We start from the raw sequence: 21,981 nt of genomic DNA, 5'->3' as shown, positions 1-21,981 counted from the left end.
TTCTGACAGGCGTTGGTTCTACGCATGTCCAGACTGAAAGGCCAAGAGGAGATTGGCACGAGTGAGACAGCTTGACCAGTGAAAGTTCTTGCGTTCTTTTCTTCCACGCCGAAGGTTTTGCTCTTTGTGGATTTTCAAACAAGAACGATCAAAAGTCAAAATCAATCAAATTAACTTAACCCTGGGTCGGGGCGTAAGCAATTTTCTTCCCCCTTTCCTAGCCCAGGTGGTGGGTTCAAGTGCTAGTCTTTCGGATGAGACGAAAAACCGAGGTCCCTTCGTGTACACTACATTGGGGTGTGCACGTTAAAGATCCCACGATTGACAAAGGGGTCTTTCCTGGCAAAATTGTATAGGCATAGATAAACATGTCCACCAAATACCCGTGTGACTTGGAATAATAGGCCGTGAAAAGTAAATATTCGCCGTAATGGCTTGAGATTTACTGGCCGATGTGAATGCGTGATATATTGTGTAAAAAATTCCATCTCACACGGCAGAAATTAATATGTAAAGCGCTTAGAGAACGTCAAGCGCTATATAAATCACCCATATCAATAAAATAAAAAAATAAATCTCATAAACAAAGGAAAGTGAACTGCCTCATTTGCTTGAGATTGTCTTTATTATGAGAAATGACAGTGGAGGCACAAGACTTGAACGTGAAGAGATACGAAACACTACAAAAACGTTCACATTAAAATTCATGTTATAACGCATACGATTCTTATTGAGTGTCTCGATACATGGATTTTTGTTGTAGGTGTTGTTCTACGCACGTCGAGACAAAGAAATAAGAGTACATGAATAAGAGGGAGACAAGTTTTAACAGTGAGTGGCCTGGCGGTTCAGTTTTTGACTCCTGAGATTTGACCCTGTAGAAATTCTTGGACAAGATCGAGTGAGCAAGAGTGCCTCGACACAGAGTATCTTCTGGCAGGTGCTCGTTCCACGCATCTTGTGATTCACGAACGAGAGTGGATTAAGAAGAGTAAGACTGCTTGGCTTTTGACAGTCCTGGCATTCATTTCTTCAACACCCAAGATTCTGCCCTTTTGCCTAGCTTCGTGGAGTGTTTCAATACAGAGATTATTTTTCTTTAATGTCTTCGAGGGGATACAGTGTGCTGAACAAGAGTTAATGAACAAGAGTGTTGAGCTTTAATAAATATTTTCCTTAGATTCATTGGAGACAATCGTCGCTGTCGAGTGAATAAACAAGAGTGGTGCGTTCTAGACACAAAGTGTGCATTCTTCGACGTCTTCGAATTGACACAGAGTGCTGAAGGGAGTAAGTGGACAATTATGGTGTCGCTAATGTCTCTCTGATCTATTGAAGAGGACACAGAGTGAATAAACAAGAGTGGCGCAGCCTCGATATAACATTTCTTTTCGTCGATGTTCTGGAGAGGATAGAGAGTGATAAACAAGAGTACATGAGCAAGGGCAAAGATGTTATGTTATGATCATGTTTTAAACTGTGGTAAGGTGTGATAACATCTTTTCGTTTTCACTTACCAAACGCCGCAAAGAGTGACAAACACAAGAGTGAATGAAGAAGAGTGAGACAGTGGCAATGTTGAGATGCCCGACGCCATATTGTCGTGTCCATGATGGTGTTGGGTTGTTTTCGAGGATTTAGCCGTTGGAAGCTGCTCGCTGTTCTGCTGCTGCTGGCTTGCCTGGGATACAGGAGCAAAGCTTCTCAGTACACCGCGTCTGACGTGTCCTACGAAGTGGTGAGTGTTGGTCAAAGTTGATTTGATATTTATTTCTGCTGTTGTTTATTTCTGCCTTTTTAAAGTGTTGCAAACTGGAGACTATGCGTGCTTTGTTTTTTGTCTGCCTTTTGACCGGAAGGTTTATATGTACACATATGTCTGTTTCGTTTCCTTTCCTGGTCCGTGTCTTGCTCTGTCTCTGTCTCTGTCTCTGTCTCTGTCTCTGTCTAATTGTCTCTCTCGCTCTCTCTCTCAGCTATATCTTTTCTCTCTCTCTCCCTCCCTCTCTCTCACTTTCTCTCTCCTCTCTCTCTCTTTCTCTCTCCCTATCTTTTTCTCTCCCTCCCCCCCTCTCTCTCTCTCTCTCCCTCTTCTTTCTGTGTCTCTGTCTCTCTCTCTCTCTCTCTCTCTCTCTTCTTCCCCCTCTCCCTTTGCCTCCCACACTCTCACCCTTCCCCCCCCCACCTCACACATCCAACGTCCCCCCCTCCCGCGCCTTTCTCTCTCTCTATCTCTCTCTCTCTCTCTCTCTCTCTCTCTTCTTCCCCCTCTTCCTTTGCCTCCCACACTCTCACCCTTCTCCCCCCCCCCACACCTCCAACGCCCCCCCCCCTCCCGCGCCTAAAGTCCCCCGTTCTTCACAGACGATCCAGGATTCCGCTCGATTACACTTCGCGCCGTTAGATTACCACACGAAGAGTACAACTTTACCGTCGCTCACGTTTGTTCTTTCCCCCGTTAGTTTTTCTTTACTGCTTGGAGATAATAGCTTTATTGATTGCAATGAGTAAACGGAGACTTCTTGGTATCCTGACCAACCCTACGATGAAAAGCGTCCGCATGAAAGGTCATTTTTGTGTGAATAGTTAACTGTGTGAGTAGTTGCTAACGTTAGAATTCTGACCGATGGATGAAAAGCATCTACATGAAATGTGAGCTTTTTGTGTATAGTTAACTGTGTGACTAGTCGCCAACGTTTCTTGTTCTCTCTCTTGGTTTGTCTTTATTTCTTGGAGATAATAGCTCTATTGATTACAGTGTGTAACCGGTGGGTTTTTTAGCCTCCTAATGGCCATGTCACACCTTGACGATTAAGCCAGCGTAAGCCGACGTATGAAAAATCTGGCGAATACGTCGAATAAGTTATGGGTAAGTTTTGTATAAGTTAAGAGCACGCTGAAGCACGCTGGTATACGTCGTCGTACGGCGAGGTCGTCGACATATTTTGAGCATGCACAACATTTTCCGACGTATGCCCAGCGTATGGCTCATACGTCCCGCATACGCGGGCCATACGTTGTAGGTAAGTTATGCGATCGTTGACACACGCTCACACACGTTACTTATAAGTCGACGTACGTCGAGATAATGTCTAGCGTACCCAAAACTTATTTCTAACCTATGAGTAACGTCCTTTGAACCTATGATGAACTTATCTCCAACGCATAATAATTGACGTATGTAAACGTTTTGGACGTGTTCCGGACGACCACAGAACTTACTGAACCTGTTTCTTACAGCTACCGTATAATAGCGTATTGGCAGCGTTTATGGGGCATTGGTATATAAAGATGGGGTTTGCAGGAGGAAACCGTCAGTACTCCTCAAGACTCCATGGTGAGCAGATGTCCATGTCATCCGAGAGATGGAGATCCGGCAAGGCTGAGACGAGAATACCAACTAGCTGTCCTCCAACATCAGCATGACCTCATCGATTTGACACTGTACCAGGTGCGTGCCAAAAGACCCAGGGGAATAAGAGATGAACGGAGGAGAAGGAACTGGGTGAGACCATGGATCGGGAGACGACGGCAGTTTGGCATATATGACCAGCTTATGGTGGAACTCCGTAACGAGGACCATGCATCCTTCACCAACTTTCTGCGTATGTCCCCAGCGATGTTCGACGAGCTGCTAGCCAGAGTGGATCCAAGGATAACCAAGCAGTTCCCTTTCTACAGGGATCCGCTTGAGCCTGGCATGAAGTTGGCCCTGACTTTACGTCATCTTTAACTACAGGATTTCGTACTCAAGGAGAGTAGTAGAAAATGCCTTAAGATCCATGTCACTTGCCTCTGGGAACATGTATGCCTCGATGAAGTTCGGGTGGAGGGTCCCTCACAACACCCAGTCCCTTGTGGCCAGAGAAGTCTGTCAAGCCATTATTGACGAATACGTCGATGAGGTGCTGGTTTGCCCAAGTACTCCGGATGGTTGGCGCGCCGTAGCTGACAAGTTCTTTCAAAGATGGAACTTTCCCAATACATGTGGGGAACTTGATGGGAAGCACGTGGCCTGCCGCTGTCCTCCAAAGAGTGGGAGTCTATACTTCAACTACAAAGGATTCTACTCCATTGTTCTGATGGCGCTTGTAGATGCCGACTACAAATTCATTTGGGCAGATGTCGGTGGTACTGGATCAGCATCAGGTGCGCAGATATACAATTCCTGTGAGCTGAAGGAATGCGTTGAAGACGGTACCCTAGGTTTTCCTGACCCTGATCCTCTTCCCAACGACAACCAGGATGTGTCCTACTTCTTCATTGGTGACGATGCCTTCGCCCTACGACCAACCATGATGAAGCCATACAGCCATCGGGGTCTGACGAATGAACAACGCATCTTTAACTACAGGATTTCGTACTCAAGGAGAGTACTAGTAGTAGAAAATTCTTTGACCCATGTCACATTTTATAGACATGATCGTCGGCGACACGCTGCATACGTTAGACTATCGTTGGACATAAGTTGTGAACGCCGGTGTAACACGAGAAAATTACTCCCACGAGATTTTTACTCCGGAGTAAAAATTTCGTACGAAAACGTTACTCCCTTTACCAAAAAAGCACTCCCCCATTACACGAGAAAATTACTCCCCAAAACATGTGAGTTCCGAGTAAACATTTCGTACAAAAATGTTACTCCCCTGACGAATAAATAACGAATAAATTACTTCACCCTAACGCACCAACTCTTGTCCCAAATAGAAATAGTTTCTGAGAGGACGTAAACTCCCCCCTTTAGTTAGTCACCCTAACACGAGCAATTTAACTTCCCATGCCAGGTGTACGAAATTTTTACTCCCTTGTCCCCTGTTAAGTCTTGGTGGTTCCCCCCGCGGGTTAGGGGGAAGAATTTACCCGATGCTCCCCAGCATGTCGTAAGAGGCGACTAACTGATTCTGTTTCCTCCTTTTACCCTTGTTAAGTGTTTCTTGTATAGAATATAGTCAATGTTTGTAAAGATTTTAGCCAAGCAGTATGTAAGAAATGTTAAGTCCTTTGTACTGGAAACTTGCATTCTCCCAGTAAGGTCATATATTGTACTACGTTGCAAGCCCCTGGAGCAATTTTTTTATTAGTGCTTTTGTGAACAAGAAACAATTAACAAGTGGCTCTATCCCATCTCCCCCCTTTCCCCGTCGCGAAAAGTTCGCTTCATGACGAGACAAGTATAAATGCCATTCACCCAAACTGAAAACTTCTTGCAGTCTGCTCGCGTTGTACGGATTAGCTGTTCTCTTCTCCTCCCCTTGTTGCATCCTAGTTCTTCAGTTGTTTCTAGTTTTCCGTTGATGTTGTGTTTTGGTCTTCTTCATAAGTAGTCTTGTTCAAAATGAAAAAAACTCAAACTTATTTTTGTTGTATACGAGTGAACTAATAAAAAGCTGTTTAACAGCTGTGTTGTCAAATCGAGGTTTTTTTCCAAAGTCAGTGTGGCGCCTGCGCAAAACTAATGCGCATAAGAAACGGCGTCTGCTATCAAAACCTGAGATCAACGCATCGACTCAAAAATTGTCATTTTGTAAGTTTGGAGCAATAAATCAAGGTCAGAACAGCTATATAATCGCTATTGTGTTTTCAGCGTAGCAATAGGGTCCGATATTTAGACTCGAACAAGTATAATGCGACTCGTCTTCGACTCGTCGCATTATACTTGTCTCGTCTAAATATCGGACCCTATTGCTACGCTGAAAACACAATAGCTGGTAATGTTGTTGGAATCACGATACCAAAAAGAATCAGATGAAATTGTTTTTAAAATACTGAACCGATTTTCATGAAACTTTACATGAGATTTCCTTGGTATGAAGATCGGTCCAGTAGTTTACTCACATATCGCTCTACACACACACACACACACACACACACACACACACACACACACACACACACACACACACACATACACACACAAACATACACACACACACAAACACACACACACACAGAAACACACACACACGCGCGCCACACACACACACACACACACACACACACACACACACACACACACACACACACACACACAAAGGGCTCTTTGTGGATGTTTGAATACGTGTCAGCGAGCTGACAGATATGTTTTGCCAGTGGCCTTAAAGCCTTTGATGATGCATTGTCGCTTTCAACAAGGCTCAGACGCATTCATCACACCCCACATCACACGCAGGTGAATCAAACACGCAGGGTCAGCAAGAAACTCTTGGGGGAAAAACAACAGTGCAAATTACCTCTCATAGACAAAACAGGTCTTTCATTTAAATGTAAATGGCAAATTTTTGTGAGTGTGTGTTTTAATTAAAATAATGCGTCTGAGTGTTTAAGAGTCATGTTTTTCAACATTCAACAACAGTCACGCTATTGGGGAAAGGGAAAATCGATATATTAGCGGTTCTTTTTCCCCAAGGTCGTTGATTCTTGTAAAACAATTCGCTTCAAACCCTTGATGGCTCCGTGTGAGGAGTCAATGAATCTGCGATCCAGGTATGTGCGGGTTCGTTCCCCTGCTGTTCTTTTGCCACGAAGAGACAAAAATAGTTGAAACAAAATTCGAGAACAGTGACCCTAATCAACTCTTTTCCTTAACAGTCCGCTACGCAGTTATGTCCCTTGCGTATGAACTTAATGAATCCAATTTTAAAGTCAAAATCAGTTTTAGCATACTGCTAGGGTCCTCTCTTTCTGCAAAGTTTGGATCATTGCATCAGCTTCTTTACATTTGGTACACTTTTCCTGAATCTTTTCAGTGGTGGTTTATAGTTTTGACTAAATGTTTTAACATAGAGGGAGAATCGAGACGAGGGTCGTGGTGTATGCGTGTGTGTATGTGTTTGTGTGTGTGTCTGTGTGTGGGTGTCTGGGTGTGTGTGTCTGTGTGTGTGTGTATGTGTGTGTGTGTGTGTGTGTGTGTGTGTGTGTGTGTGTGTGTGTGTGTGTGTGTGTGTGTGTGTGTGTGTGTCTGTTTGTGCGAATGTGTGTGTAGAGCGATTCAGACTAAACTACTGGACTGATCTTTATGAAATTTGACATGAGAGTTCCTGGGAATGATATCCCCCGGACTTGTTTTTCATTGTTTCAATTAATACCTTTGATGACGTCATATCCGGCTTTTTGTAAAAAGTTGAGGCAGCACTGTCACACCCTCATTTTTCAATCAAATTAATTGAAATTTTGGCCAAGGAATCTTCGACAAAGGCCGGACTTTGGTATTGAATTTCAGCTTGGTGACTTAAAAACTAATGAATGAGTTTGGTCATTAAAAATCGGAAACTTGTAATTAAATTTGTTTTTATAAAACGATCCAAAAATAATGTCATCTTATTTTTTGTCATTTTCTGATTCCAAAAACATATACATATGTTATATTTGGATTACAAACAAGCTCTGAATATCAAAAATATGAAAATTATGATTAAAATTAATTTTCCAAAATCGATTTTAAAACAATCTCATCTTATTCCTTGTCGGTCCCTAATTCCAAAAACATATAAATATGATATGTTTGGATTAAAAAAACTCAGTAAGCTCAAAAGAATAGACATACAGAAAAGCGTGTTATCCTACTCAACGCGACCACTACCGCACTATTCTGCATGGTTTGTCGATTTCACTGCCTTTGCCACGAGCGGTGGACTGACGAAACTACGAGTATGTGGTCTTGGTGAAAAAAGCGGTGCGTTCAGTTTCATTCTGTGAGTTCGACAGCTTGACTAAATGTTGTTATTTCGCCTTACGCGACTTGTTTATGAAGTCTTGAGTCACAGAAAAAGACATATAATACAAAGGTCTATACCCCAAAAGACTTCCGACTTCACAGCATGATCTCATACGATATTCCGCAGTATAATTATAACCCGGTCTTGGCTGAAAAGAACACTTCCATAGGAAGCCAGTACGACATTGAGACGACAGAAAGGCTGAAGATGAAACATCAAAAACATCAAGAACACAGGACGCATTCCGTGTTCAAAAAGCTTGAAACGAAAAATGGACGCGCGTAGGATCTCTTTGCGTGTCACTGAAAATGAACATCATTTCGTTGAAGTCCGGATTAAAGGGGGCAAAAACAGAAGAGAGAAAAGAGATCTTTTGAGCATTAAATTCTTCACTCCCCAAAGTGCACTCTTTCTCGCATTGTTTGACGTCAGTCGACGTGCTTGCTCCTGAGAGAGTCGTTCGCAGAGAGGACGCATGGAGCTTTGCTGGTGCTCAGGATCTTTCTCTCTAAGTTGTTTCTTCTTCAGTTGCTGTCTTCTGTAATTCCTTTGAAATCAGTCTTAAAACTTCTGGATTGGATTTTGGACTTGGATTTTGTTGTTGTTGTTGTTGTTGTTGTTGTTGTTGTTGTTGTTGTTGTTGTACCTTCCTGATTTCTCCTGTTTTCTGGGCCTTTCTATCTCCCTCTGTCTCTCCCTTTATGCATGTCTGTCTTTCGCTGTCTGTCTGTCTTTCGCTGTCTGTCTGCCTGTCTGTATGTCTGTATCTCTCTCCCTCTCTCTCTTTCATTCTTTCTCTCACTCTCTCTGTCTCTTGTTCTTTGCTTTCTTTCTTTGCACATTCCTTTTTCCGTCAGTCCTTCCGTTCGCTTCTTCTTTCCTAGCCCCCCCCCCCCCCCCCCCCCCACCTATAAAACTAGAATCCAACAAGAGCAGGTGAGAACTAGGCATAAAACCACAATACGGAACATACACATACAAGCACATAGTTACATAGTTGTCTCGTGTGAGTGAGAAATCAGAACATTATGAGCTTGTCAACGATCATAGTTTTCAGAGGAAGTCGTTCGTTCATTCTAATGATTCTTATTCTTTCGGGTGCCACAAGAGTGGTTTTTATATAAATCATTTAGTCTTATTGTTATCTTTGTGAACATGTACTTTCGGCTTCGGTTTCGATATTTGTGTTCGAATACCCCTCCCCATATCTATCCCCACTTGCAATGGGTATATTGCCTAATAGACTATAAGCATTTAAACCATTCTGACTTCTGACTTTTTATTGGTGTCCATATAATTTGATATACAGCACGTTTACGTCCCTTTGTTCCTTCGATCTAGAGGTTATTGTCCTTTCAAGGCCCATACAACCGATGTAATACTAGACCGTCGGTCTATAGAATTTACATCAAACACATATCACTAAGCTAAGCAATATAAACGAAAATGGACATATTTGTGAACTACAGCTTCATGACGATAAGCATACAGAAAAAAAACCCATCGGTACACAATAGACACATTAATTTTGTACAAACGATGTTGTTTCGGATGGAATTACCAGCGAATTTCCCTGCTACGCGCGCTCCGTTCGCTACAATGCTTTTAGCGTTCGCCAAGCTCCCAAACTTTGTAGCATGTTCTGGACATAGAAATCAAACATTTTCCTTGGATTGTAATTGCATTGTTCTGATAAATATTTCACCGAGTGCATTGTCATTTAGCCATTTGCGTGACGCGCGCTGTAAATAATTGAGCCAGCAAAAACAAAGCCTAGCGTGAGTGCGCCCAATGACTGTTTTGGATGTAAATCAAGTGTATTCTTTGAAATAGCACAGTTCAATTAATTGTAGTGTTTTCAAGCATGGGGCTGTTATCAAAATAAGTGAGGTCATGCTGTTTGTGTTCTCATGTGGCAAATGTAGAATCAAAAAAACAAGAAAGTATGTTATTGGAACGCTATATGTCACGTTTCAATATATCACTCAAGGTGATTATGAACCGGTTAATTACTACTAATTAACTAACCACACCACGATCCACTCTCGCAGGCATACAATTAAATAGAGTCAACAAAAGTATAAGTTTCAGACGCCTGTTTATGTATAAACTCTCCACCTCCCTCGAGCCTTCACTCAAAATGTTCCTTTTACGTTCTCAACACGTAAAAAACCAGTGTTCACTGACAAAATGCCAGTAGTATGTAGAAAATTATAGGAACACGCTGAACCCGTGTAAATATAGTTAAATGAGAATGTTCTGTTCGAAAAGCTCTAGTTCGTGCAGGTGTCCACACCCCACGTTGTCACTACTCCAATGAAATCATAGATACGAAAAGACAACGGTGGTCAACGGGGTGCGTACGACATGGTGCACTTAGCTTTATCTCTGCTGCTGCTGCTTAGCCGGTATGCTGGTTAGTCGGTTCGCTGGTTAGCCGGTCCGCTGGTTAGCCGGTTCGCTGGTTAGCCGGTCCGCTGGTTAGCCGGTCTCCTGGTTAGCCGGTCTCCTGGTTAGCGTAGCCTCAACAGTTCCCGCCAGAGTCAGCCGTGCCGATGTTACGGGAACGTAACGAACGAACGAAACGAACGAACGAAGGAAGGCTGCAAACAGAAAGCATCGGTGCACTAAACATGTCAGCTACCCCTCACCCACCACCTTAAAACATGTCATCTTTAAATATCTCATCGAGCACGTGGGCCTGCACAAAACTGACTTTTTACAACAACAAAACAGCCATTTTCCGTCCTTCTCTCCCTATCTGCAAAAACCATATACAGATTAGTATTTTAGCGTCACAGAGAGTAAATTATGCGCTAACCTGGAAAGAACAACAGAGAGTATTTCATTCCACAACACAGACTCATCAACAGCGTTAAATAATGATTTATTACCTCAAAAGCCTATGATTGTACTCTCAATGGAAGCAAAGTCCGCTTCCTCCCTGGACCAGCCTCTGTTCGTCAACAGTGACCAAAACCGTCCAGAACCCCTTGTCGAATCCTTATGCGAAAGCCATCGCCGACGAAGGAAATGTGACGACTTGTCCTCAGCAAAATACGTGGCAGAGGAAAGGAATAACTTGTGGAAGTTCCCCTAGAGTGCCGAATATGATACTCGGTGAAAAACCATCATACTCTGGTAACTGTGTGTTAGGTCCTTCCCCTTCTGCCGCTGGGTGTCAAGTGTGTCGTCCTTGAGTCTCTGACAGACCACCTAGCCAAATACACGTGACTGACCTTGTCACCAAACCAGTCCAGCTATACACAGTTTTGCCTCCCCAAGCAGGAAAAAGACACGAGAAACTCAATCCCTGAAAATCCCGTGCGCGCTGTCAGCGAAAAAAACCGTCAGCCCTATGACAGCAGAAACCTGCACTGTGAAGCTCGTGCGTTTCAAAACATCCGTGCTCGGGAGCACTGTCAGCAAAAACTCTGCTGTGTCCAATATCACGCACAGGCGCTTTCTATCATACATTGACCCAGAACAGGCACTCCACTGAGTGACGCTTTCTTGGTCTCTGTCACCCGATCGTGACACACCTCCCCTCTTCAAGACGAAACCTCGGTTTCGCTCACAGTCATGTTCTCCTCTACAGCCCGAGAGAGAAAGTCAGCTCCAACATTGTTGGCGCCCGGAATGACGCGTACCGTGAATTGGTACGGTTGGAGAATCAACGCCCAGCGCATAAGTCTGGCGTTTGCCAACCTTGCAACCTGAAGATATTGCAGAGGTTGATGGTCCGTCTCCAGACAGAAAGGTCGTCCGTACAGGTACGCTTCGAACTTCTGGATGCCCCAGACAATGGCGAGACACTCGCGTTCAACCGTTGCATACGCTGCCTCGGCCGAGGTCAGCTTACGGCTGGCGAAGCAAACAGGGTGCAAAAACCCCTCTGTCTCCTGAAGCAACACTGCCCCAAGTCCCTTCCCTGAAGCGTCTGTCCTCAGCACGAAGTCCTTGTTCAGGTCTGGTAGTCGGAGAATAGGCTGACTGGTGAGTCGCCTCTTCAGGGTGTTGAATGCGGAGCTACATTCCTCAGTCCACACTACAACGGTCGGTTGTAGTTTCTTGGTAAGGTTGGTCAGTGGTAGAGCGATTTCGGCAAAGTGCGGGATGAAGCGTCTATAGAAGCTGGCTAGGCCCAGGAAAGACCTGACTTCTTTCTTCGTGCGCGGTGGCTCCGCCTCCCGAATCTTCTGGATCTTGTCGTCCTCTGGAACGAGCAATCCCTCGCCGACAACATGACCCAGGAAAGACAATTCCCGGAATCCCAAGTAGCACTTGGACGGTTTAGCTCCCAGATTTCCGTCCTTCAACCTTCCGAACACGTCGCGCAGGGCGTCGAGATGTTCAGTCCATGTCTCTGTCGCGATCAGCACATCGTCGATGAAACTGCTGATGTCCTCGCGCTTCAATGGTTCCAAAAGTTTCCTCATCATGCGAGTGAAGACGGCACCTGCATTCTGTAGACCAAAAGGCATGACTGTCCACTGGAACTGGCCGAATGGAGTGGTAAATGCAGTCTTTGGGCGGTCTTCCTCGGCAACTGGGATTTGCCAGTATCCCTTGGTGAGGTCCAGTTTGGAAAAGTACTTGGCCTTGGCCAAGTGACTGAAGAGGTAGTCCACATCAGGCATGGGTTCCGCGTCAAACGCCGTAATCTTGTTCAGCTTCCGGTAGTCAACACAGAACCTGACGCGTCCATCCTTCTTCTTTACAAGCACAATTGGTGAACTGTAGGGAGAGTTCGCTGGCTCGATGACGCCCAACTTCGTCATGTCGGCGATTTCCTTCCTGACCACCTCCTTCTGGGCATGAGGCATGGGATACTGCTTCGTCCTCACTGGCTGTTTCTCCAGCAAGTCGAAGGTAAACTCCTCTAGATGCGTCTGAAGTGGTATGTCTGTAAGGACCCGTGCTGCATCCTTCAGGATCTCTTGCAGGTCCGCCTGCTGGTCGTCCCCAAGATCAGGTGAGATGTGCACGTCCGTGAGATCCTCACTAGCCTCCAGCGGACAAACTGGTACCCGTCCTCCTCCCTGTTCTTCCGTTGTCTCGTCCATCACGACAGCAACTGCTTCTGTCACTTTGTCCTTTTCCCCGTAGGCAGTCCTCTCTATGTAGGCGCGCAGCAGGTTGGCGTGGTACAGGCGTGCTTTCCCGTTCATGACGATCCTGTAGTCGTTTTGGCCCACTTTCGCTGTCACCTCAAAAGGTCCTTGCCACTGCAGTTGTAGCTTGTTGTGTTTGACAGGTAGAAGTAGCAACACCCGTTCTCCAATCTTGAAGCTGCGCGGCCGTGCCTTGCGGTCGAATCCTCGCGCGTAACGCTGTGCTGCTCTTCCCAGGTTCTCTTGAGCCAATTTGCAGGTCTCTTCAATCCTGTTCCTGAGTTCTACGATGTAGGTCGCTGTCGTCTGCACCTCCTCGTCAGCTTCTTCGTCCGTCCAAGCTTGACGCAGGATAGCCATGGGACCGCGTACCTGTCTGCCGTACAACAACTCAAATGGGGAAAAACCCAAGCTCTCCTGAGGAACCTCGCGGTATGCAAAAAGCAATGCTGGGATGTACCTGTCCCACGTGCGTGGTTTCTCCTGAGCTAGTTTCCTCAGCATGGTCTTCAAGGTGCCATTGAACCTTTCCACCAGTCCGTTGCACTGAGCATGGTAAGGAGTGGTGAAGTGCTGCTCCAGTGATAGCAGTCGTGCTGCCTCCGCCATCACTCCTCCCGTGAACTGCGTGCCTCTGTCGGTGAGTACCTCTGATGGAATTCCCAGCCGGGACCACATAGTAACCAGAGCCTCAGCTACTCGCGTGGCTTCAATCGATTTCAGAGGGATCGCCTCTGGGTATCGAGTAGCGTAGTCCACCATGGTCAAAATGTATCTGTTTCCGTCCTCAGACGCAGGCAAGATGGGCCCGATGATGTCCACTGCCACCCGACGAAAGGGTTCGTCGATGAGCGGCATCTTCTCTAAGGGGACCTTCCTCACCCTTCCTTTGGCAACCACCTTCTGGCACTTATCGCAGGACGCACAGAAACGTCGGACATCCGTGCAGATGCCTGGCCAGTAAAAGTGGCGCCAGACACGATCCGTGGTCTTCTTGGTACCAAGATGACCTCCCAGAATCGAGTCGTGTGCCGTTGCCATGACACCCTCGCGAAACTCGCGAGGCACGACAACCTGTTTGAATGTACCTTCTTGGTTGCTGAACTCACGGTAGAGCAACTTCTTGTCCCTGAGGAACTTTGACCTCCCATGCTTCCCGCTCAGCTTCACCTTCCCCGACTTCGCGTGCTCCCGAGGAGTAGCTAAGGTCGGGTCAGAATCCTGAGCCTTCGCGAGAAGCGCGGGGGTCACGTTCCCCAGGGCAGCTCGTGCAGCAGGTAGGGGTTTGAGAGGTTTGTCCTCTCGCTCCGCCTGTGCCCGCGTGAGCACTGAAATGACGTCGGGAGACCGATAAACGGGAACCTCCCTGGTGACGCCGTCCACAAACTGAACCCGGTTTCCAATGAGCAGGTCGCATGGAGGATCGTCCATGACGACGGCCACAATGGTCCCCGTGAACAACGGGGTTACGACCTTGATCACTGCCGTGTTCAAGTCGTAAGCGTGAGATGCCTCGGCCATTCTCACCCTGATGCTGTCTCCTGTGTAGGCCATAGCTGGAACTAGACTCGCCCGAACCACTATCATGTCTGCCCCTGTGTCCCGCAGACCTTCGCCCTTCACTCCGTTAACGTAGACGTTGCAGTGGGGCTGGAAATGTTTCCTGGAGCACGGAACGCAGAGTTGTGGGATGGTGCATGAGCTCGTGACGTCCCTGAACTCCTCACTGCCAACGAAGTGAACGCCCTTCTGGTCAGCCTGTCTCTTGTGGCAGTCCTTCTTCACGTGGCCCCGCTTGTTGCAGTAGTAACACTGGATGTCAGTTCTGGAACTCGATCCCTTGTGTCCCTGATCGTCCTTCCCGTCCTTGGGTCCTGAAGAACCCGAATTTCCCGTTTTTCCTGGCCGTGAGCCTGAAGATTTGCCGGAGATCGCCTGGGCGTCCTCGTGCACTCTGATCCAGTCGGCTGCCTCCTGAGTAGTCTTGGGCTGGTGCTCCTGCACGAAGGTCACCACCTCAGGTCGCAGGCTGGACATCAGTTGTTCCATGACTATGAGGTCGGCAAGGTCGTTGACGGTCCAGTCCTTTTCGGCCATCTCCACCCAGCGCCGCAGGTAGAGGTTAAGGCGTGCCACAAACTGATGACTCAGCTCGCCGCTCAGTCTCTTGCTGTTACGCAGACGTCGTCTGTAGGCTTCAGCAGTCAGGTTAAAGCGCTGGAGTAACGCCTTCTTAAGTGCCTGATAGTCTCTCGCCTCGTCGTCCTCCAAAGCGTTGTAGAGCTGCAATGCGCGTCCCTTTAAGCAGGTGCTAAGGCGGCTAGCCCACGTGGCCTCTTCCCACTTCTGGTCAGATGCAATGCGCTCAAACCGGCGTAAAAAGTCGTCGAGCTCGTCCTTGTCATCGTCGAACGTCGGCAGTCTCGTACGGTCGGCAACAAACGTCGGCGCGCTAGCCTGAGTGAGCGTACCCTTCTCGGCCTGTAGCCTAGCTAGCTCTAGCTGGTGATCGCGATCCGCCTGTTCCTTCCGGTCTAGTCTGTCACGTTCGTCTTTCTTTTCCTGTCTGTCAAGTTCGGCCTGTCGTTCGGCCTGTCGTTCCCTTTCTTGTCTGTCAAGATCGTCTTTCCGTTCTCTTTCCTGTCTGTCTCGTTCGTCTTTCCTTTCCTGTCTGTCTCGTTCGTCTTTCTCTTTCTTGTCCTGTCGGTCACGTTCGGCCTGTCGTTCTTGTCTGTCAAGCTCTTCTTTTCTCGTCTGTCGCTCTATGTCTTCCCTACGTTCCAGCTCCTTGCGTTTAAGCAAACTACGCGCTCTAACGCGTGCGTCTCGCTCTGTCTGTTCCTCGCTACCAGGAGTCTCAAAAGTTAATCTCTTCGTAGGAGATCCCCCTGTAGCCATGGTTAGTTTTAGCAAAGCTTTATTACCAAAGTAAGTCTAACGCAGCTATAGCTAGAACACGCGGTGACGAAAGCGGTGGATACAAAAATCCAGCAACCGGAAAATGCAGAAGAAAAATCCAAACGGTGTAGAACAAAACGCGTAGCCTACTTTATGGCTGCTTTTTGCGGTGAAACAAAGTGTTTCCCACAGCCGTGGCCTACTTTATCGGCTGCTTTTTGCGGTGAAACAGAGTGTCTCCCACAGCCTTGGTTAGGACAGAAGTCCTCGGACCCTTCCCCCCCAAAATTCCAACAAAGTCAAAATATGGAGAAAAATCCAAGTAAAACAAGACGGTAGAAATGTAACCTGTTACAGAATGCGAAACAACAATGTAGAGAAAACTGAGTAAAACGAATAACAAATCCGCTAACCCTGCTCAGCTCTCTGCAACGGAAAACTCTGAACGTACAACAACAAAGATTCACAAACAAAGGAAAGGGAAATAATCACAGTTAGCGCATACAATAACTCACAAATTACAATTTACATTTCCTGCAAGATGTGAATCGCTTAAGGTGTGGTATATGATCAAAACTATACAAAAAAGGGTAGCACCAAGCAGAAAATAAGTCGAGCACTGACGAGATTATCTGCTCTTAGTTATCCTTAATTGGTGGGTCTTTATCAGTTGGAAATTAACTGAGTAAATCCCGGCTTGGCCCCCATGTGTCACGTTTCAATATATCACTCAAGGTGATTATGAACCGGTTAATTACTACTAATTAACTAACCACACCACGATCCACTCTCGCAGGCATACAATTAAATAGAGTCAACAAAAGTATAAGTTTCAGACGCCTGTTTATGTATAAACTCTCCACCTCCCTCGAGCCTTCACTCAAAATGTTCCTTTTACGTTCTCAACACGTAAAAAACCAGTGTTCACTGACAAAATGCCAGTAGTATGTAGAAAATTATAGGAACACGCTGAACCCGTGTAAATATAGTTAAATGAGAATGTTCTGTTCGAAAAGCTCTAGTTCGTGCAGGTGTCCACACCCCACGTTGTCACTACTCCAATGAAATCATAGATACGAAAAGACAACGGTGGTCAACGGGGTGCGTACGACATGGTGCACTTAGCTTTATCTCTGCTGCTGCTGCTTAGCCGGTATGCTGGTTAGTCGGTTCGCTGGTTAGCCGGTCCGCTGGTTAGCCGGTTCGCTGGTTAGCCGGTCCGCTGGTTAGCCGGTCTCCTGGTTAGCCGGTCTCCTGGTTAGCGTAGCCTCAACAGTTCCCGCCAGAGTCAGCCGTGCCGATGTTACGGGAACGTAACGAACGAACGAAACGAACGAACGAAGGAAGGCTGCAAACAGAAAGCATCGGTGCACTAAACATGTCAGCTACCCCTCACCCACCACCTTAAAACATGTCATCTTTAAATATCTCATCGAGCACGTGGGCCTGCACAAAACTGACTTTTTACAACAACAAAACAGCCATTTTCCGTCCTTCTCTCCCTATCTGCAAAAACCATATACAGATTAGTATTTTAGCGTCACAGAGAGTAAATTATGCGCTAACCTGGAAAGAACAACAGAGAGTATTTCATTCCACAACACAGACTCATCAACAGCGTTAAATAATGATTTATTACCTCAAAAGCCTATGATTGTACTCTCAATGGAAGCAAAGTCCGCTTCCTCCCTGGACCAGCCTCTGTTCGTCAACAGTGACCAAAACCGTCCAGAACCCCTTGTCGAATCCTTATGCGAAAGCCATCGCCGACGAAGGAAATGTGACGACTTGTCCTCAGCAAAATACGTGGCAGAGGAAAGGAATAACTTGTGGAAGTTCCCCTAGAGTGCCGAATATGATACTCGGTGAAAAACCATCATACTCTGGTAACTGTGTGTTAGGTCCTTCCCCTTCTGCCGCTGGGTGTCAAGTGTGTCGTCCTTGAGTCTCTGACAGACCACCTAGCCAAATACACGTGACTGACCTTGTCACCAAACCAGTCCAGCTATACACAGTTTTGCCTCCCCAAGCAGGAAAAAGACACGAGAAACTCAATCCCTGAAAATCCCGTGCGCGCTGTCAGCGAAAAAAACCGTCAGCCCTATGACAGCAGAAACCTGCACTGTGAAGCTCGTGCGTTTCAAAACATCCGTGCTCGGGAGCACTGTCAGCAAAAACTCTGCTGTGTCCAATATCACGCACAGGCGCTTTCTATCATACATTGACCCAGAACAGGCACTCCACTGAGTGACGCTTTCTTGGTCTCTGTCACCCGATCGTGACACTATACATTTTGACAAAACAAAACATTACGTTCATTAAATGTTGTGTTTTGTCATACATATAGCGTTCAAATAACATACCTTTCTTGTTTCCTTATTCTGAATTTTAGATCGTTGGCAGTCTATTTGTTTGCGGATGTGGGGAAAATGAATTTCTCTTTGAAGTCTCGACATCAGTTGGTTCAGGTGTGAAGAATGACTAACAACCAGATTTGCAGTTAATTAAATACTCTACCTCTCTCTCTCTCTTTCTCTCTCTCTCTCTCTCTCTCTCTCTCTCTCTCTCACACACACACACACACACACACATACACACACACTGACACACACACACACACACACACACACACTGACACACACACACACACACACATACACAACTCACAACCACACACACACATACACGTACACACACACACACACACACACACACACACACACACACACACACTCACGCGCGCGCACAAACACACACAGTGGGGGTGGGTGTACTGGAGGGGGGTAGGAGTGGGGGTGGGGGGGGAGGGTGGCGACGTGGGGTACATCGTTAATACTGTTAACACAACTCACAAAAGGTCAAACAACAAAAGGAAGTAATCACACCGGATATAAAACAGCAGATGAGAGCTCCGCACAGCTGGTGTCCCGGTAATGTAAGAAGCGCATTTTATGAACTGACCATCATTTTTGTCTTATTACAAACACTCGTGTTACTTTGTTGCATCATTGTGTTATTATAGCTAGCCTTTTTATCGGCATTTTTAAGAAACATGATGGCTTAATTTCCTTCTTCTTCTTCGTTCATGGGCTTAGACTCCCACGTTGACTCAAGATTTTAGCACGAGTGGATTTTTACGTGTATGACCGTTTTTACCCCTCCATTCAGGCAGGATACGCCGATTTCGGGGGAGGCATGCTGGATATTTTCGTGTTTCTATAACCCACCGAACTCTGACAGGGATTACAGGATCTTTTCCGTGCGCACTTGGTCGTGTGCTTGCGTGTACACACGAAGGTGGCTTTCCAATCTCTGGTTCCTCAACCATGTAGTCTCATATTCTGAACTTAGTAACCCCTCAGTATCTCTTAAGTAACCCCTCAGTAACACCTCAGTAACCCCATGACGTTGAAGAAAGTGGTTTAGGGTACACTTACGTTCAACTCTTGTCTTTCAAATTCGATTAAAGAACGGTAATAAATCCTTGTTCACCAACCTCTCCCATATATAGACACTGTACTAACACTCCCCTCTCTGACGCCCGTTATTATTGATCTGTTAGTATAACAGTGTCCTGTAAAGGTACATTATCCTCTTCTGTTCAATGCTTGGTTGGTTGGTCATTTGTTTAACGTCGCTACAACCGATATGGCTGCTCGGGACTGATGCATGTTTTTACATTTAGTCAAGTTATGACTACATGTTTTAACATAGAGGGGGAATCGAGACGAGGGTCGTGGTGTGTGTGTGTGTGTGTGTGTGTGTGTGTGTGTGTGTGTGTGTGTGTGTGTGTGTGTGTGTGTGTCTGTGTCTGTGTGTCTGTGCGTGTGTGTGTGTGTGTAGAGCGATTCAGAGTAAACTACTGGACCGATCTTTATGAAATTTTACATGAGAGTTCCTGGGTATGATATCCCCAGACATGTTTTTCATTTTTTCGATAAATGTCTTTGATGACGTCATATCCGGCTTTTTGTAAAAGTTGAGGCGGCACTGTCACACCCTCAATTTTCAATCAATTTGATTGACATTTTGGCCAAGCAATCTTCGACAAAGGCCGAACTTTGGTATTGCATTTCAGCATGGAGGCTTAAAAATTAATTAATGACTTTGGTCATTAAAAATCTGAAAATTGTAATTAAATTTGTTTTTTTATAAAACGATCCAAAATTACGTTTATTTTATTCTTCATCATGTTCTGATTCCAAAAACATATAAATATGTTATATTAGGATTAAAAACAAGCTCTGAAATTAAAAAAAATTAAAAATTATAATTAAAATTAAATTTCCAAAATCGATTTAAAAATAATTTCATCTTATTCCTTGTCCGTTCCTGATTCCAAAAACATATAGATATGATATGTTTGGATTAGAAACACGTTCAGAAAGTTAAAAAGAATAGAGATATAGAAAAGCGTGCTATCCTCCTCAGCGCAAACGCTACCGCGCTTTTCTGGATTGTTAATTTTACTGCCTTTGCCACGAGCGGTGGACAGACGATGCTACGAGTGTACGGTCTTGCGGAAAAAATGCAATGCGTTCAGTTTCATTCTGTGAGTTCGACTGAGCTTGACTAAATGTTGTATTTTCGCCTTACGCAACTTGTTTCTTTCTCTGTAACATTAACCATTGTTTGACACATTGTCCTTTGTACGTAGATGCTCGCCTGTCTACAATAAACGCACTTCCTGTTAATTACAGACATGTTGAAATATTGTTAAATGGTAGCGAAAACCTTTCTCTTTGCACTAACAAGCTTGTTTTTGAAAGTGTCCAATCGTTTATCCATGAATCTGGTCGTTTCTGTTGATTTGACTCAGTACCCATATTCAAGCCAACAAACCTTATTTTATATGCATTTTTCAAATGTATATTTAGCGAGCTACTGCTTACTTGCCACAGGACTATGGTTTGTAATGTACTATGTATATTCTTATTTGTATGCGCTGCCAACTTCATCTTTTATATGTATCTACCGTTTTCTCCTCCCTCCTCCACCCTCCCCCCTCTTCCTCCTGCTAGCTTTTTCTTATTCTTTCTGATTTACTTTAACTATGCTCTTCTTGTAGATAGTTCAACAATTGATAAGTATTGCTTGTCCGACATCATATTTGCGTTATTTTCCTACTACGTAGGGCGCGTAATATAAGCGTTTGCTTGAGTTCGTGTCCCTATTGTTTATCGTTGTATTTTTGTATCATGTTTGATTTAATAAAACATTGTTTAAACCAACTTTCAAGAGCAGATCTGGCCAGGTGATAAAAGCACCTTACGACCTACCAAACGGACACTCAAAATTTAAAAGTACACAGCCAGGCGGTGCAGACTGCTAATTGTTTCTTGAATTAATTATGCAGATTGACATAGATTACAGTCTGCTTGGAAAGAAGCCCGGTACAGGTGGTTTAAATGTAAGCAAGCTGTTGCAAGATACCAAACTTTATAGACTAGAAAATAGTGCTTGTCTGTTTAAAGTGAGGCAAATTCCGGGTGGAATGCCACAATTTTCACTTCATTCGATTCATTTCGTTAGCTTTCTTTTCATATGCCAGGGAAATAGCCAAATGACGGACTGTTCATTGACGGGCGAAGTTCATTTAGGACACTGTTCTTGAATGTTATCGTTTTTAGTATGTGTTCAAGAAATACGTAAGGCTGCTCTTATCCAGTATGAACAATATGAAGCCCAAGACAGATCTATGTACAGGGGAAGCTAGGTATCTTTAAAACATTTTAGGACTTACTATCCCAGAAAAAAAGCTTAGACTGCAGCCTGACGACGAAGCCAGGAAGGTTCACAGGCCGCCCTTTCTTATCGGGCGCCATTTTTGTTCGAAAGAAAATTGTTCTCTGGTTGAAAAGTTCGCCTCAAGGGACACGACTCTCCATGCATCATTCACATGGGCCCCATTCCGTGGAATCAATTCTCTCTCTCGCTCTCTCTCTATTTTTCTCTCTCTCTCTTTCTCTCGCTCTCTCTCTCTCTTTCTCACCCTCTCTTGCCCTCTCCTTCTATCTGTCTCTGTCCCTCGCTCTCTCTCTCCCTTATGTAATAACGTTCTGAGTTCTGAGTTCCCTCCCTCTCTCTCTGTCTCTCTGTCTCTCTCTCTGTCTCTGACTCTGTCTCTGTCTCTCTCTCTCTCTCTCTCTCTCTCCCTCTTTCTCTCTCTCCCTCCGCTCCCTCTCTCTCTGTTTCTCTCGCTCTCTCTCTCGCTCTCTCTCTCTTTTTCTCTCTCTCTCTTTCTCTCGCTCTCT

General features: G+C 45.4%; 2 protein-coding genes across 2 annotated transcripts in view; both read left to right on the top strand.

The window, feature by feature from the left end:
• Positions 1-593: 593 nt before the first annotated feature.
• LOC138961029 (uncharacterized) overlaps positions 594-21,981 on the top strand; it is a 47,025-nt gene continuing 25,637 nt past the window's right edge. Inside the window, exon 1 of the mRNA XM_070332631.1 lies at positions 594-1,738. Coding sequence (XP_070188732.1) covers positions 1,610-1,738 — 129 coding nt within the window. The 5' untranslated portion in view covers positions 594-1,609. The remainder of the gene's footprint in view (positions 1,739-21,981) is intronic.
• LOC138960973 (putative nuclease HARBI1) overlaps positions 3,335-21,981 on the top strand; it is a 25,439-nt gene continuing 6,792 nt past the window's right edge. The window contains exons 1-2 of the mRNA XM_070332598.1: positions 3,335-3,727; positions 3,789-4,373. Of these exons, the coding sequence (XP_070188699.1) occupies positions 3,335-3,727; positions 3,789-4,373 (978 nt within the window). The remainder of the gene's footprint in view (positions 3,728-3,788; positions 4,374-21,981) is intronic.

Source organism: Littorina saxatilis, linkage group LG3 (genome assembly GCF_037325665.1).
Source record: "Littorina saxatilis isolate snail1 linkage group LG3, US_GU_Lsax_2.0, whole genome shotgun sequence".
In the NCBI taxonomy this organism is placed as follows: domain Eukaryota; kingdom Metazoa; phylum Mollusca; class Gastropoda; order Littorinimorpha; family Littorinidae; genus Littorina; species Littorina saxatilis.
The sequence above is the reverse complement of the archived record's forward strand: the minus strand, read 5'-3'. Positions and strand labels throughout refer to the sequence as shown.